Source organism: Hemitrygon akajei, chromosome 3 (assembly GCF_048418815.1).
Source record: "Hemitrygon akajei chromosome 3, sHemAka1.3, whole genome shotgun sequence".
NCBI classification, from domain to species: Eukaryota; Metazoa; Chordata; class Chondrichthyes; order Myliobatiformes; family Dasyatidae; genus Hemitrygon; species Hemitrygon akajei.
Window position 1 is genome coordinate 54,534,390 of NC_133126.1, and position 18,025 is coordinate 54,552,414.

The 18,025-nt window shown below is 38.0% G+C and overlaps 1 protein-coding gene across 1 annotated transcript in view; it reads left to right on the top strand.

Moving 5' to 3' along the window:
• The window catches only part of LOC140725012 (mitochondrial import receptor subunit TOM20 homolog), a 19,270-nt gene continuing 1,245 nt past the window's right edge, over positions 1-18,025 (top strand). The window contains exons 1-4 of the mRNA XM_073039938.1: positions 1-176; positions 14,181-14,230; positions 15,313-15,394; positions 16,995-17,137. Coding sequence (XP_072896039.1) covers positions 50-176; positions 14,181-14,230; positions 15,313-15,394; positions 16,995-17,137 — 402 coding nt within the window. The 5' untranslated portion in view covers positions 1-49. The remainder of the gene's footprint in view (positions 177-14,180; positions 14,231-15,312; positions 15,395-16,994; positions 17,138-18,025) is intronic.

Genomic DNA, 18,025 nt, shown 5'->3' on the forward strand with positions numbered 1-18,025 from the left:
ACTTCCGGGGCGGCTGCGGGGTTGAAGTCGAGAACGATAGTGGGTCGGAATGCTGCAGGTTGGGAGGACGGGGGCAATTGTGGCTGGAGTTTTTGGGGCCGCATTCATCGGTTACTGCATATATTTTGACAGGAAAAGAAGAAGAGCCCCTGATTTCAGAGTAAAATTGCGCGAAAGTAAGTGTTGCTCCGCCCACTGTTACCAGCGACAACTTGGTATTACCGTTTAATGGTGGCGGCCGGGACGTACGGGAGAAGTCCCGGCGTCAATTTTCAAACTTGTTCTGGTTTCGGCGAAGTAGCGAGATTCTGGGAGAGTAGCATCAGAGATAAATGCTGGAAATCCGAAATCTGCTGGAAGCAGTAAATAGGTCAGGGAGAGTCCTGGTAAAGAAGCAGTTAATGCTTCAGGTGGAAGGGAACGGGCTGTTTCCAGCATTTTCCATTGTATTTATAAAGAAAATTATGTACCCGATTCAGGATTGAAATACGCGCATCTTTGCATCAGCATCTACTTTTTATCGTAAATTTTGGCTAATTCTACAATGTACTGTCAGAATTTGTTCAATGTAGAATAATCGGAACGGTAGGAAATAAAGTTTATTGCATGAGGATTCACAGGTCAAGGACTAATACAGCTTGATTGGTATTGAAAGTTTATACGAGTGTACCGAAATTCAAGAAAATGTATGAGATGCAAGCTTCAATTCAATTATTTAGAACTTAGATCAGTTGTAGGTGATGCAGCTCAGCTAAAGAAAAGTCCCCAGAGATAATTGAGTGGTCGTTCGATGCATATTCAGGAGACCTACAAGGATTGTTGTGTGTTTAATATTTAAGAAATATTGTAAATATTTTGATTAAGCATTCTGTTGTTTACATAATGCACTGCGGTAACAGAGCGTAAATGGCATGGGTCATCACGCCACTGCGTCATTTGCGCACGTCTTGCTTAAAGTACTAAATTGTGTTAAGTAAGATTTGTGTCTCCTAGCTCCTTTGTTTTCCTTTCAGTTAGTTTTATGTTTTGGAGTTTAAAAACGTAACAGTGGCGATGAGGCATTTTTAAAGCAAACCCGAGACGACAACCTACTTGCTGAAACCCAGCGAGAAACGGTTGAAGTTTTTAAAAATCCACTATTCGAATTCTAAATGGATATTAAACACCACCTCACTAGTTTTCTGCACCATTTTTTAAATATTTAATATACATACATACATACATACACTTTTCCCTATATTTATCATGTATTGGTACTGCTGCCGCAATGTTAACACATTTCACGACGTATACCAGTGGTATAAATTTGATTCTGATTCAAAAAGCACAGCCCTTTTTACCCCCTCCTTCGAATCAGCACGTTTCCTTCACAAAAGTAAAGATCGAGTTTTTAAGAAAGACAGAAAACGGACAGGTATACGGGTTCAGAAACAGTGAGTACCGGGTGATAATCATTTTTTAAAGAGTAGAAATGGCTGGCTACCTTGGAAAGATTGATGCATTTCATTACACAAGACATAAAATTTATGATGCACTGATAGATCGTTTAGTTTATTGAATCTTACAAGAAAACATTTAAAAACGGTACCTAACTGAAGCACAACAAAGAAGCAGTTGAGTTGCTGCATTAATGAAAACAGCAGACAGCAATTGAGTTGCAGTTGGGAATAAAAGTGAACCTGAACAAAAGTGCAGCTTTGAAACAGAAACCTGCCTGCTTGAACAAACTGTGTTGCTGTTGCGGCATGGGCTCATGTACAACAGGATTAAAGGCAGGAAATACAACTAAGTAGGACATAAAGAGCATGTCGGTCAGACAAAAATAAATGGACTGCACGGGTAAGATTTAAAAAGTCAAAATTCAGTTTTTAAGAAGAGCTGTTGATAAAATCTGATGATGAGAGTGACATAGGACTGAGTAGCCTTCAGATTTTCAATGTGAAAACTAATAATAGACTACATTAATAATATGGCTTACACCAAAAGTGAATGACAAATTAATTAAAATGGAATTGGACACTGGCTCAGCTGTTTGTCATTTCACAATGTAAGTTTGAGTTGAAGCCTACAGATATCCAACTAAGAACTTGTACTGGAGCAAAGCTAACTCCTGTGGGAATGGCATTTTTAAAGCGAGATCTAACAACCAACAAGCCACATTGTGCTTGTATGTGTTTAGAAACGGGGGGGGGGGGGGGCAGCAATGTGGGGACGTGATTGCCAACCACAACTTGATTGGAGATCCATTCATTAGTTGCATCCCACATCCCTTGCAAGAGAGTCAGCTGAATGCAAACTAAGATAGGTACTGGGTGATGTCACAACTGCCTCCGTGCTGTACACCATGAACAGTTGCCTAACAGAAGGCAAACGGGTGTTGGTGCCAATCTCTGTGCTTCTGATTGGAAAGCAAATTGGAAAGCTTCTGATAGTAGTCATACAGTTACTTGCAAAATGCAGTTTGGTTTTAAGCTGGAAGAGAGTTTAGGTTTTAAGAGAGTTCAGGAAAGTTGCAAACGTTTTTTTTTTTGTGAGTATAAAGAGCCAGAATCTACACTGCGTACATTAAGGTTGTTACAATAATTTCAAGTGTGAGACAAAAAGAAAACCATGAAGAGAGATCAGATTGTGAAGGGAGCAATAGAAGGAACAATAAGAGAATACTCCAGGGAACTAAATGCACCTTCCCAAGATCAAGATACACAAAATAGAATGAGGATGCCTTAAGTGTTATGGAGATGGAAGAAAATAAACGAGACAATTTCTGGAAATTAGCAAATGCAGAGATATTCACAAGAAACTAGAAGGAAAAGGAAGACAAGAAATTGAAAAGCAGAGGTAGAGAATGTGAGTGAGAAAGAGAAGAAATGTGAAACAGAAGTAGTGCAGGAGAAAGAGAAAAGTTGTGACTGGGAGAGAAGCAAGGATCAATGTAGATCCAGAGAATAAAGCTAAGAAAAGGTGAAGAAAGGTGTCCAGATCTGTCAGAACCACTTCCTGCAGTCTCAGAGTTGACTCCTACAATCACCATGGAGGAGGCCCCAGAACCTGAGATTCTTTTCACAGTGACAAATCTTGCCTGCAAGTAGAGTGATCTCCCTGGTCAGGAAAAATATTATCCCACAAGAGTAAGAAAATCTCCAGAGCAACTAAATCTTTAAATGTAAATGGGACAATTTAAAATTTACTTCACTGTATATGCTTATAAAGTAGTTGTATTATATAGTATATTGTATATGTAAGTTGTGATGCATTCTGTACTGGGTTGGAGTTAATGGCTGAGAAAGGGGAAGAGTTGTGTATTTAATATTAAAGTAATATTTGAGCAATACTAATATATTGTTTGATTAAGCATTCTTTGTTTACATAATGTATTATCAGTTAAATATTCAAATATGTAAATGGCATGTGTCATCACGCTACAATGTCACATGCGTGCGCCTTGCTTAAAGTAAAAACTGAACCAAGACTCGCAGCCCTCGGCTCCCTTGTTCTCCTTTCAATTAGTTTTATGTTTTGGAGTTACAAAACATAAACATAACAAGGATGACTTGTTTTTATTTAATTTCAGTGGGGTCTAATGTGACTGAATTTATGTGGGATTGGAGTAGGTGTAGGAAACGTTAGACAGAATGAGAGAGTGTGTAGTTCATGAAGTGCTGCATTATTTTGCATTATTCACACTGATCCTGGGGTATAGTACTGTGCAGATGTCTTGGGTACATGTATATAGCTAGGGAGACTAAGAATTTTGCACAGTATTATAATTTTATGTACAGTATGAATTGTACGACTACTGCTACAGCAAAAAAACCTAATTTTATGACATTTGTGATTGATGATTGAGAGTGGGAGAGGAGAACCATTGTTGGGAAAGGAGGAAGGGAGAGGGAGCAGAGAGTACCAGAGACATTCTGGAATGATAAATAAATCAATTATTTGGAATCAAATGACTACTGATGTCTCACAGCTGGGTGTGTCTACACCTGCACCACCCCCTTGCCTCTGGCACTTCTCTACCTCCTGTCTCACCTCCCTCCTACAGTGCTCCACCCTAGCTATTCTCAACATTCTTTGCTTCTGCCAGGTTCACAAATTCTCTCTCCTCTCCACGTTGAAAAATACAGTACTGTGCTAAAGTCTAAGGCACCCCAGCTATATGTGCCTGCTTAACACTTTTGCACAGTATTCTATAGATTAGAGAATCTTAGTGCCATGTAAATGTTCTTTCATTTTGAACATTCATGGTCTACACATTCACAGGATTCAGTGGGAACTGAAGTTTTTTTTAACATGCTTTGAGAACATCCTTGAATCTTTTCCACTGTCCGCATCTTAATCTTGCATAACAGCTCGAAAGTCAGGTGTCAGCTATGTTAGTAATGTGCCCCAAAATGTTGAGGGCAGTTCAAAACTCAGAGGGCAGCAACTCAATATATGTTCTGTGGGTTTTGAAAATTCTCTGACAATGAATGTTATGAGGCTATTTGTATTGAAGGCTCCTGTTTGCTTCTATGAATCCATAACAAATTTCCTTAACCTTGTACACTCAAAAGTCACTTTGTTAGGTACATCTGTAAACTTCATTAATGCAAATATCTAATCAGCCAAAGATGTGGCAGCAACTTAATGTATGAAAGCATGTAGACATAATCAAGAGGATTATTCAGACCAAACATCAAAACAGAGAAGAAATATGATCTAAGTGACTTTTTCTGTGGATTGGTGCCAGATAGAGTGGTTTGAGTATCTTAGAAACTGCTGATCTCCTAGCATTTAAAAGCACAAGTTTCCAAAGTTTGCAGAGAGTTGGTGCAAAAAAATCCAGTGGACGTAAACCGCTTGTAATAAGAAGTCAAAGGACTAGTTCAATCTAAAAGGATGTTATAGTAATTCAAATAACCATGCGTTACAACAGTGGTTTGCAGAGGAGTATCTCTGAATGCAGAACATATTGAACCTTGAAGTGGATGGCTACAGCTACTGAAGACCACAAACATACCTCCTGTACATAACATAGTGGCCTTAATGTAGGACATTTCCCTAAGTATCTTCCTTGTAGTCTAATTGGACAAGAAACACTAAGCTAAAGGAGGAGATAGCTATTAAAAGAAGCCTGCATTACACACCAGAATCTACAGTTGAGAAAGTTGGATGGATGACCACTTCATCAAGAGCAAAGGGAATGGAGGATGCATAAAGGCTGTGGTGATGGAAAACTTAATTATTATATAAATATAGGAGGCTTCAGTGACAATGAAGTCATAAAATGTTATGGAAATGGGAGGAAGAATTTTGAAATTGAAGTAGAAGTTAGGTGAATAAACAGATGATAGATATGTGGTAGTTGGTGTGGGTTAGCATATAACAGAGGATGGGTGTTCCAGTTTGACAAAGATGGCTTTGTTAACCCCTCTTTCAAACCACCTGTTTTCCCTGTCCAAAATGTGTACATTGTTATCATCAAAAGAGTGTCCCTTGTCCTTTAGTATCCCACACCCAAACATAAACAGTGCAATATTGTATATGCTATCCAGTGCAATGAGAACTGTATGGATTGTATATCGGCAAGACAAAACAACCACTTCACAAACAGATGGCCCAACACCTCAGGTCAAGACTCAGCTGTATATCTACACCTAAAGGGCACCTCCATTCATGCAAAGTTAAGACTTATGACCCTCTCATTACCTCTACCATTCTTAACAACCCTCATGTGATTGCTGTACCTTTTAAACACCTCAAGAATGAGCCAGAAAACTACTCACCATGGATCAGAACTGAAGAAGTCTCTTGGATGAGTGGCAAAACATTTAGAATTCTAGACAACACAGCAAGTCCACTTGCCTTGATTTACTACTGCTTGATATATTGGAGCATTCAGGTTTTGAGGTAACACGTGGATGAGATTTTCAGTATTTAAGCTAAAGCAGTAGTGGACATGTGTGACTATGATGATGCAATTGAAAGCTTATCAACAGAATATAAAAAGATTAGCTTTTATAACGATTAACTTTATTTGTCACATGTAGATCAAAACATAGAGTTAAATGTATTGTTTGCATCAGCGACCACCAACAGTCCAAGGATGTGCTGGGGGCAGCCCACAAGTGTAGCTATGCTTCCATAGCATGTCCACAACTCAGTAACCCAATCTGTTTGTCATTGGAATGTGGGAGGAAACCGGACCATCCAGAAGAAACCCATGTATTCACAGGGAGAACATATAAACTTTGTACAGACAGTGGTGGGAATTGAACCCCAATTGCTGGCACATGGGCTTGATGGCCCATGATGGTCTGTGCTGACCATGATGCCTGTACTAAGGGACTTATCCTATCTGTATGTGGTCTATATTCCAACATTAATTGCCTGTCCATGTGCCTTAAACGTTGCTATTATATATGTTCGCATCACTTCCCTGGCAGTGGATCCAGGCATCTATTACACTCTGAGTAAAACAAAATCTTTGTAAATTTCTTTTAAACTATTCCCCCACTCATATTTTAGTTCTGCCCGCTGGACTTGATATTTCCACCTTGAAGAAAAGACTGACTATTTGCCTTTCTGTGCCCCTCATAATTTTAGATACTTATTATTGGATCACCCCTCAGCTTCCACTTCTCCAGAGAAAACAATCCAGGTTTGTCCATCCTCCTTATAGTTAATGCTCTCTAATCCAGGCAACATCCTGGTGAGCCTCTTCTGCCTCTACAATCTTCTTTCTATGTGACAAACATTACTGTAACCTAACCAAAGTTTTATACAGCTACCACATGACTTTCCAGCTTTTATACTTAACAGCCTGACTGACAGCAAATATGCTGCATACCTATTCATCATCCAATCTACTTCTGTTGCCTCTTTCAGGTAGCTTTGAGACTGCTAACTGTAGACTTCAGCTTAAAATGTGCAGTGAAAACTAGGACAATTCCGTAAGTGAATTTGGGCACGAATCCCTCTGTTACGTATTCAGGCAACAATAAATATATATGAGTTAGGCAAGGGTTTTTATAACAAATAACACTTTTATTAAACACTGAAAACAAACCCCCCAAAAGTAAACAAACACTAGCTTAACCGGAATTCAGCTGCTGTGCGGCAGATTCACAGTTCTTAATAGTGTTGCAGTTCAAACAGTTCTTAAAGCGGTATTGAAAAAAAAACAGTTCTTTAAAGCGGTATGCCGAAAGTTCAAAAGCTCACAGTCCATTTAAAAGGAGAGACTTTTTAAGGCGATTTAAATTCTCTTCCACGTCGTTGTCCTTCGATCTCCCGGCGTCGAACTTTCCCACGAAGAATTTTATGGAATATAACGGCTTAAAGGCACTGACCTTTCTTCCACACTATTCTCAATCTCCCGCTATCCCAGCGGTGATTAACACGAGAACAGTCAACGAAATCCTTCCGAATGAGGATCACACAAGGTCGAACTTTCCACCGTCAAAAATCGATTCTCCTCGATTTTTATCTTCCAAATTCTTATCTTCACTCTCCACCAGCAAAGAAACCGCTAGCAATGACCTTTTAAACTTTAGGCATTATATAAAACTTCATTTTTCCACTAAACTGCGTCATCACATTAAATCACACAGTGACATGAAGTCAACGGCAAATCCAGCCACGAACTGCCCCACCTGACAGGGTGGGTCTTCCTTTTATAACCTGTAAAAAAAACCCTGTCACATGACCTCTACTGGCAGGAAAATGACATCACTCCACCATCACAAGACCATTACCTCAAGTCCAGTATAACTTCAACACCAGTCACGTGACAAGGGTACCACTGTCACGTGTCACGGGTACGTAACACCTCAAACACCTTGATTAATTTTTCCAGTGTGTTGATTTATAATATTCCTTTCCCGCTTTGTTTAATTTTATTTTGAAAGCTAGTTCCTGTGCTCCTGCTGTGTTATTTGTATGAAATAAGGGCAGAAACCTCCTGTAGGTACCACACTTTTGTAGTCAATGCAACCCCTAAATAACTATAAATGTCCCCTATAATACCCCAAAAGTTAAGAATCAACAATAAGCACACTATAACATTTATATAGCTAAAAATATTTCCTTGTTGGATAACGAAGTGCCATTTAGTGTAATGGTACTTAAAAGCAGTGATCTGCTGTGATTTCAAACAGTAAACCAATATAGCTGTCTTAGAACAGTGCAGAGCAGGGAGCCACTTGACATGACTGGTTCAAAAACTGACAAGTATATAAATTTATATGATAAAAAAAAATTAACTTGGAGCCTAGAGCCAGTCTCTTTTGTACATGAACCTGTATATGTGTTGATTAAAACATTTTAATGAGCATTGGTAGAGTCGTTCAAGTGGGATAGGAGACAACTGAGAATGGAAAGGGGTTTAAAAACTCATTTGTGATTACTTGAGGTGGCAAATTCCTCTTGTCAAAAGCTGGTTCCTTGGAGGTCTAGTTCAATACAATGAGTAGAGAATTTTAATTACAATTCCTTTTAATCAGTTTATTCAGACAACAATGGTAGCTTGCCTGTTTTTCCCATGTTCATTTTCTTGCTCCCAACCTACTGCTCATAGTTGCTTGGCAGTTATGAATAAGTATGCAATACTGGCTGACAGAAACAGTACAACACTGAATTTGCAGGTGACATTAGCAAACAAAAAAGTAAACTAATTGGGCAGCTCAGTAGAAACCTTTTAAGCCCATTTTTATAAGTACTTGGAAATATTTTATATGCTAAAATAAACCAGCTGTAGTGAAATTTTGTTGAATAGTACACAATTTATTTAAGCAGATTGTAGCTTCTGTTATTTTGAAGTAATTCCTTAATTGACCACAAGGGAACTAAAACTAGAAATAGAATTTCAGTTGATAGGATATAGGTTTTATGAATTTATCTGTTTTGTTTCTTGTAATGGAAACATGAGTTACTTCTAATTTTAAATATATATATTCTAGTGCAACTTTAACATAGTTATGCAAAGTTCTTTGTGATTAAAGTTGCAGCTTAATATTTTGGAACTAAATTACATATCAGAACAAAATAAATTAGTAATCACAAGTTCGGGGTTCTGAAAGGTGGCAAAATCTAAAGAGATACTAGAAGTATTTGTTATTTGATGTTTAAGGTTTAATTATGGTTGCTAATTGAATACTGGTTTAATATATGCACTTTCAGCTCTGATAAATTGAAGTAAAACTTTACAGTCTGTATCTGCCATAATAACAACTGTGTAAGGACAAGTATTTAGTTAATGCACCACAATAAAACATTTTGCTTCTCGCTAAGTATCTGCTCAGTTTTACAGCTCATCTGATTCACTGCTAAGGCAGAGTATTTTTTTTCCAATTATTGCCAAACAATAAAAATACTTGAGTATTCAATATTAAATGACGTTGCTGGATCTGTTACAATTATTTTTTGGCCAAAGCTTTGGGATGAGTTTAAAATAAAACAGATTATTTAAATTTACCACATGGTTAAAGATTTGAACATTTTTTAGTCAACTCAGATATGCATAAAAAGTAATGAAGCTGTAAATGACCTTTGTGTAATTGTGACCATTTATAATGGTGAACAATTTTTGAGCTTCATATAACTTGTATTCCTGTGAGTTAGAATGTACAGTGCCTTGGAAATGTATTCAGTCCATATTGCTTTGTTCACATAAATGTGTAGTACACCCAGGGATTTTGGTCAATTTAACTGAGAATTTTTATTTGTGAATCACATGCTCATTTTTTTTCACAGTAGAACCCCCAGAAAAACAGGGAAAATTGTAAAACATGCAAAACACTTCATTTGTAAAAAAAAACCCCTAAAATGTCAGCAGTTCAAAATTACTCATCCCTCATTCTTTGGTCCTTCTTTGAACCACCTCTTGCAGCTATTACAGTCAGTAGTTTTTTGATAAGTCTTGTACAATGTAATGGAGCAAGATTTGTCCATTCCTTCGTGCAAAATTGCTCAAGCTGTGCCAGGGTAGTTGGAGAGCAGATGTGGACAGCAATCTTGACGTTTTGCCAGAGATGTTTGATTAGATTAAGGCCAGGACTGTGACTGGGCCACTCAAAGACATCAATTTTCTTATTTTGGAGCCACTACATCATTGTTCTGGCAGTGGGCTTTGGGTCGTTGTCCTGCTGAAAGATGCACTTCCTCCCCAGTTGAAGTGTTCTGGCAGAAGTGGCAAGGGCTGTGAACAGGAATGAAGAGACTCAGGATAGGAGGGATGGTAAAAAAGCAAAGATAGCATGCACGCAGTCAGACTGTCAGGAAGGGTAGGCAGATGATAGGACAAAATTGCAGCCTGCAGGGTGAAAATCAGTGCTTTAGGGATGCAGAATCAAAAAGGGTAGCAAGCACAGTACTCAATGAATGATCTTGTTGCACTATTACAGATTGTCAGGCATAATGTTGTGGCCATCACTGAGCATGGCTGAAGGATGGTTGTTATTGGGAACTGAATGCCCAAGATTACACGTTGTATCGGAGGGATAGGTAGGTAGAGAGGATGGCGTGGCTCTGCTGGTAAAGAATGGCATCAAATCACCAGAAAGATGTGACATAGATTCAGCAGATGGTAAATCCTTGTGGGTTGAGTTAATAAACTGCAAGGGTAAAAGGACCCTGATGGCAGTTACATGCAGACTTCCCAACAGTAGCTGGGATGTGAACCACAGATTACAACAGAAAATAGAAAAGGCGTATCAAAAGGGCAATGTTATGATAGTCATGGGAGATTTCAACATGCAGGTTAGCTGGGAAAATGAGGTTGGTAATGAATCTCAAGAAAATGAGTTTGTTGAATCCTACGAGATGGCTTTTTGGAGCAGTTTGTTGTTGAACCTACTAGGGGATCAGCTACACTGGATTGGGTGTTATGTAATGAACAGGAGGTGATTAGGGAGCTTAAGGTAAAAGAACCCTTAGGAGACGGTGATCTCAATATGATTGAGTTCAACTTGAAATTTGATATGGAGAAAGTGTGACGTAGCAGAAGAGGAGTAAAGGAAATTACAGTGGAATGAGAAAGGAGATAGCTAAAGTAAATTGAGAGATGCTGGCAGGGATGACAGCAGAGCAGCAATGGCATGAGTTTCTGGGAAAAATGAGGAAGGTGCAGGACATGTGTATTCCAAAAATGAAGAAATACTCAAATGGCAAAATAATACAACCATGGCTGATAAGGGAAATTCAAAGCTAATGTAAAAGCAAAAGAGAGAGAGAGAGCATTCAACAAAGCAAAAATTAGCAGTAAGATAGAAGATTGTGAAGCCTTTAAAAAATCTACAGAAAGCAACTAAAATAATCATTAGGGGAACAATATATGAAAGCAAGCTAGCAGACAGTATCAAAGTGGATAGATAAAGATTTTTCAAGTATATAAAAAGAGATGAGTGGATATAGGGCCACTAGGAAATGAGGCCAGTGAAATAATATTGAGGGATGAGGAGATGGCAGATGAATTAAATGAGTATTTTGCACCAGTCTTCATTGTGGAAGACACTAGCAGTGTGCCAGATGTTGAAGGGTGTGAGGGAAGAGAAGTGGGTGCAGCTACAAGGAAGAAGCTGAAAGACTTAAGAGTACATAAGTCACCCGGACCAGATGAACTGCTCCCTAGGATTCTGAAAGAAGTAGCAATAGAGATTGTGGAAGCATTAGTAATGATCTTTCAAAAGTCATTGCACTCTGGCATTGTGCCAGAAAGCTGGAAAATTGCAAATGTCACTCCACTCTTTAAGAAAGGAGGAAGGCAGCAGACATGAAATTATAAACAAGTTAGTGGTTGGGAAGATGTTGGGGTTAATTGTTAAAGGATGAAGTTATGGAGTACTTGGTGCCACAGGACAAGATAGGACAAAGTCAGCATGGTTTCCTGAAGGGAAACTCTTGCCTGACAAACCTGTAGGAATACTTTAAGAATGCCTTTGACAAGGTGCCACACGTGAGGCTCCTTACCAAGTTAGAGCCTATGGTATTACAGGAAAGTTCCTGACATGGTTAGAACATTGGCTGATTGGTAGGAGACAGCGAGTGACTAGTAAAGACCAGACTCTTTTCTGGTTGGCTGCCAGTGACTAGTGGTGTTCTGCAGAGGTCGGTGTTGGGTTTGCTTTTTTTTCGTGCTGTATATCAATGATTTAGATAATGGAATAGATGACTTTGTTGCCAAGGTTGCAGATGATGTAAAGACTGGTGGAGGGTCAGGTAGTGTTGAGGAAACAGCTAGGTTGCAGAAGGACTTGGACAGATTAGGAGAATTGGCATGAGAGCGGCAACTGAAATACAATGTTGGAAAATGCATGGTCATACACTTTGGTAGTAGAAATAAATGTGCAAACGATTTTCTAAACAGGGAGAAAATCCAAAAATCTGAGATGGAAAGAGATTTGGCAGTCCTTGTGCAGAACACCCTAAAGGTTAACTTGCAAGTGGAGTTGGTGGTGAGGAAGGCAAATGCAATATTCACATTCATTCAAGAGGTCTAGAATATAAGAGCAGGGATGTGATGCTGAGGCTTTATAAGGCACTGGTGAGGCCTCACCTTAAATATTGTGAACAATTTTGGGCCCCTCATCTTAGAAAAAATGTCCTGGCATTGGAGAAGGTTCAGAGGAATTTCACAAGGATGATTCCAGGAATGAAAGGGTTATCATTTGAGGAACGTTTGATGGCTCTGGATCTGTACTCGCTGGAATTTATAAGGATGAATGGGGAATCTCATAGAAACCTTTTGAGTATTGAAAGGCATAGACAGAGTAGATGTGGAAAGGATGTTTCCCATGGTGGGAGAATCTCAGACAAGAGGGCACAGCCTCAGGATAGAGGGGTATCCCTTTAAAACAGATGCAGAGAAATTTCTTTTGCCAGAGGGTGGTGAATTTATGGAATTTGTTACCACAGGCAGCTGTGGAGGCCAGGTCATTGGGTATATTTAAGGCAGAGCTTGATAGGTTTTTAATTGGACATAGCTTCAAAGGTAATGGGGAGAAGGCCAGGGTGTGGGGCTGAGGAGGGGAAAAAGGATCAACCATGATTGAATGGCAGAGCAGACTGGATAAGCCAAATGGACTAATTCTGCTCCTGTATCTTACAGGCTAAGTGAACAGGTTTTTTTAAAATCCAGGATCTCTCAAAATTTTAGCAGCATTCATGTTCTCATCAATTCTGACCATATTTTTACACCCTTCCTGCTGAAAAACATCCCCATTACATGATGCTACCTCTACCATACTTTACACTATTGGTGTTAACCTGGCTGATGCAGTATTAGATTTATATCTCTTAATGCTGAGGCCAAAAACTTCCACTTTAGTCTCATCCAACCACAAAACCTTCCACATCTTTACAGCATCTTCTGAGTGATGCTTTGCAAAGTCTTTACGGGCAAGGATTCATTTTGTGCAAGGTCTTAGTGATTGCGGAGCAATGAACCTCATCTCCAGTTGCAGCCACCGACTTCTGCAACTCACTCAGAGTGACTGTTGGCATCATTGTAGCCTCTCTTACAAGTGCCATTCTTCTCCGGCAACTAAGTTTAGAGGGGCGGCCTGACCTAGGCAGTGTGTTTCTCCATCTTTCACAATGGACTGCACTGAGCTCCAAGGTATGTCCAGTACCTTTGAGATGGTCTTATACCCTTCCCCAGATTTGTGCTTCTTTATGATAATTACCATGACTTGTCTTGAATACCCATTTGTCTTAATTTTGGTTTGGTCTGTTGAAAATCTACCATACTATTGGATCTTGCAGAGAGGGGGCAATTATTCTTATTAATTCATTGAAAACAGGTGATCCTCCAATTTTCTACATCAACAAATTGGGTGAGTTGATAAGGTAATATAGAGTAATGCACCTGAGGAAAGTTAATGTAGTAATTACAAAGGGGATGAATAGCTTCTCAGTCTCGTTTGTTTTTTAATTTTAGTATATTGTTGACAGGTTTTGGAATTTTTCTTTTGATTTAACATGATGCACAATGTTTTGTAGATCAGCCCAAACAAAATCCTACTTCAATATATTTTAAATGTAGAAAATGAGACCGTAAAGTGTGCAGATATTTGTGGGGGCTGAATACTTTTTCCAAAGCACTGCAAGTCCCTTTACATTGACTTTATTTGTGCTTACAAATTCTAAAGCCATGTTTCATATTACATTGTTTACATTTGTTTTTAAATAACTTACTTCAGGAAGAAGAAAACAGAAACAACAGGATAAAGCAAATGATTGTATTGGCAAGGTAATTCATCCTTGTATATTGGCAAGCAGTATCATGCATAAATTCACGAGAATTGTGTATGTATTGTATCCAGTTCTGATGCATCACCTGATCACACTTAAGAATAGACAGCGCTGCTTACAGTAGTTTTATTTGAGATATCCAAGGGGTAGGGGCAGGAGGTACTTAAATTACATTGAGTGTATGCTTTGGCTGAAATGTGGAGAGACAATACTTCAGCTGCATTTAGCACTCAATACGTGAATGATGATAATGAAGTAGTGTTTCTAAACAGACTGTTGATAGCCAGTTCTGACAGAGTAGGAATTTCTTCACCCTATTAACAAAACCAGAGCTATTGTATTCAGTCCTCGTTGAACTTCATTTCACTGTTTGAAAGTGAATTATATTTCTCAACTTTGGTGTCAAGGGTGAACCTCGATGTGCTTCAAAAAATGCTTCCATGCTCTCACTAACAGCAGTTACTTCCTTTTTCTTAATATCTTCATACGAGCTTTTATTAAACCCTTGGACATGGGTGTTTTAAACTATCTTCTTTATCTTTTCATATTTCAAATTAAAACTCAGTTTCCTTTATTTGCATCCGATCCTGTTCATATTGCTTCTGAGCTTGCAACATTTTTTTTACATTCTCTATCTTGTTTACAATTCCATTGAGGACTTTCTCTCCTTTTTGTCAATTCTATGACTTTGAAATAAATGTCTTCTTCCAAATTTGGCTTTTTAATCACCCCTAATTAATTACTGCATAGTTGCTGACTGTGCATTCAATTGCTTAAAATGTCAATCTCTGGAATAAACCCTCCTAAACATCTTTACTGTTTTCTACTCCTTCTTAAAACAGCCTTTGGGACGTCTGCTCATCTTTCCCAGACTTTGCTCTGCTTTTGGAATAATTTGCATATTCATACAATAAATTGTATATTAATACAGATTTTCATTGTAGCTTAAATTAATGATGATTGGTTAAAATTATTACTTATGTATATAAAATGAAACTTTACATAACTATAATGCAGTCTTCACATTTAAGGAAATATCAGTTGACATGTATGTTTCTCAATGTCACATTGTAATTTCAGTTACCTGACTTAAAAAATGTTGAAGCAGTACAGAAGTTTTTTCTTGAAGAGGTCCAGTTGGGAGAAGAATTGTTGGCAAGAGGTAAACATGGATTGTTATTGTTCATTATCTACTTTAAAAGCCAGAGTAAATTTTGTACATATACTGTTTGATTGCCTGAGTGTTGCCCCAATAACACAATCAAAACCATCCAAGATCAAGCAGGCCACTTGTCTGGCACCTCAACCATCAAGTATAACTCCCTTTCATAATCCATGTGCCATGTCTAATGTGCATCATCTGTACTTATGTGAAAACAGAAAATGCTGGAAACACAGTAGACCAGGCAATATCTGTGGGAGGAGGAAGAGAACTAGAGGTAACATTTCTGGTCAAAGACCCTTTATCAGGTATTAACTGTAGTTCTCTTGCCACAGATGCTGCATGATCGTCTGTGTATTTCTAGCATTTTCTAATTTATTATTATCAGATTCAGTATCTGCAGCTTTATTGGTTTCTATGATTTCCTTGAGGTCTTTCACTTTTAAGACCTTGATTTCATATTGAACTAATCTAAAAAAGTAACCTACAAATGGAATCTGAGTTGGCAATGGAAGATTGCAAAATGACATTTAAAAACATACCAGTTGACATTGATAAATGTATTGTTTATAGTCAATGTCCAAGGTAAAATGAAAAGTAAATAAGTGAACTGGTCCATTTAACATCAAGAGAAGTTAAAAATTGTATTAATTGAAGCAGGAGGTTTATGATGTCATTAGGGAGGAAAAAAGCTGGAAGCCTGAGAATTTGTAAATAATTCAGAAGACTTGAAAAAGGGCGAAGTAGAATCTGACAGTAGTCTCCTGATAAACGGAGACAGCCTTTAAGTTTCCATAAATCACTATAAAGGATATGATTGGTAAAATGTAATGTGAGCCCTTTTAAAGATTGAGATAGGAGAAGTTGGTTGGTGGATGTACTAGTCATATTCCAAAATGTCATAGATTTTTTTCATAAAAATTAGTAAATGTAACTCCAGTACTGAAAAGGAGGAAGAGAGAAGACAGGGAAGCAGGTTAGCCTGGCTTCAATAGTAGAGAAATTGCTGAAATGTATTGTGAAGAATATATTATAAAGAAATGACAAAGTAGAACTCTTAGGGGGAAAAAGAGTTTTAATAGACACACTTAATATTAGATTTCAACATTTTCCCTATTAGTGAAAGAGGCTAATAGCTACTAAATGCATTACCCTTTGTCTACCTGTCTTATTTATCATGTTGACAAAGAGGAAAGGAGACTTCCCTGTTCATCTGTGCAGGTATATTCAGTTTGAATCAAGGAGGTGGTGGAGATTTCGTTCCTGTTGTTGTTGAGATTGGATTAGACAGAATGTACTACAACTCTGATATGGTTGACTATTTAATTTTAAAAAAGGTTGGTTACTGTAGGTGGAGTTGCTTGAGATTCAAACTAGTCTCTAAAAATAGTTTAATGGAAGTCAATATTATTGTGCTAAAAGCTCAGTCCTCTTACAAATTACTGGAACAACCTAACTTAAAAAAATAATAGAATGTGAAATTGACAGAAAGAGCATGTTATTTCCATTCTTTATTTAATAATTTGGCTGGGATTACATCATTGATCATCTTGCAGGACCGTGGTTTTCATCAATGCACCACTCTTTCCTGATTTTTCAGGTGACTATGAGAAAGGAGTTGATCATTTAAGTAATGCAGTGTCAGTGTGTGGTCAACCACAGCAACTATTGCACGTTCTCCAGCAAACACTACCACATCAAGTGTTCCAGATGCTTATCCAAAGATTGCCAGTTGTTAGACAGGTATGACGGGATCCCTTTCTTTCTCCATACCTATTCAGTTATTTTCTTCAATATCTAGCATTTACTGATTTCTTTTTCTTTTATTAGTTTTTTTATGCATTTTCTACATTGTTACAGATTTTAAAAAAACCCAAATCAAAATGAGGAACCTTAATACAGTGCAAAAATAAACATACAATAATAATATAAAACAAAAAAAGATAATTGAGAAAGCGCCCAAATTGAAGACATGTAAAATTAGTATCCTCCCCAAGCCCCGCAACAAAAAAGAACTCCAGATCAACCACAATACAGTATAGAGACTATAAATCAGGACATTCAAATCCCCAAAATTGTAAATACTCTTAAAAACAGAAGATATTAATGCCTACTACCAACAAAAAGGAGCTGAAAGCAAGGGACCGAAAAAAAAACCTTAGTTAAGAGGAAGGTTATGAAAGTACTCAATAAAAGGTCCCCAGACCTTACGGAACTTTATATCCGAATTAAGAACTGAATAATGGATTTTTTCAAGTTCTAAGCAGGACATAATATCATTAAGCCATTGAGCATGCGTGGGCGGGGCAACATCCCTCCATCTAAGGAGGATTAAACGTCTAGCCAGGAGAGAAGCAAAAGATAATATTCGACACTTAGACGAACTCAAACGTAAATCTGTCTCACCCAAAAAACCAGACAGAGCAATTAAAGGGTTAGGTTCTAGGCGGTGATTCAGAATATAAGATAAAGTTATGAAGACATCTTTCCAAAATTTCTCCAGGCTAGGACAGAACCAGTACATATGAATAAGAGAGGCCTTGCCCCTTTTGCATTTATCACAAAGAGGACTAATATTAGGGTAAAATCGAGATAGTTTAGATTTAGACATATGGGCTCTATTGAACAATC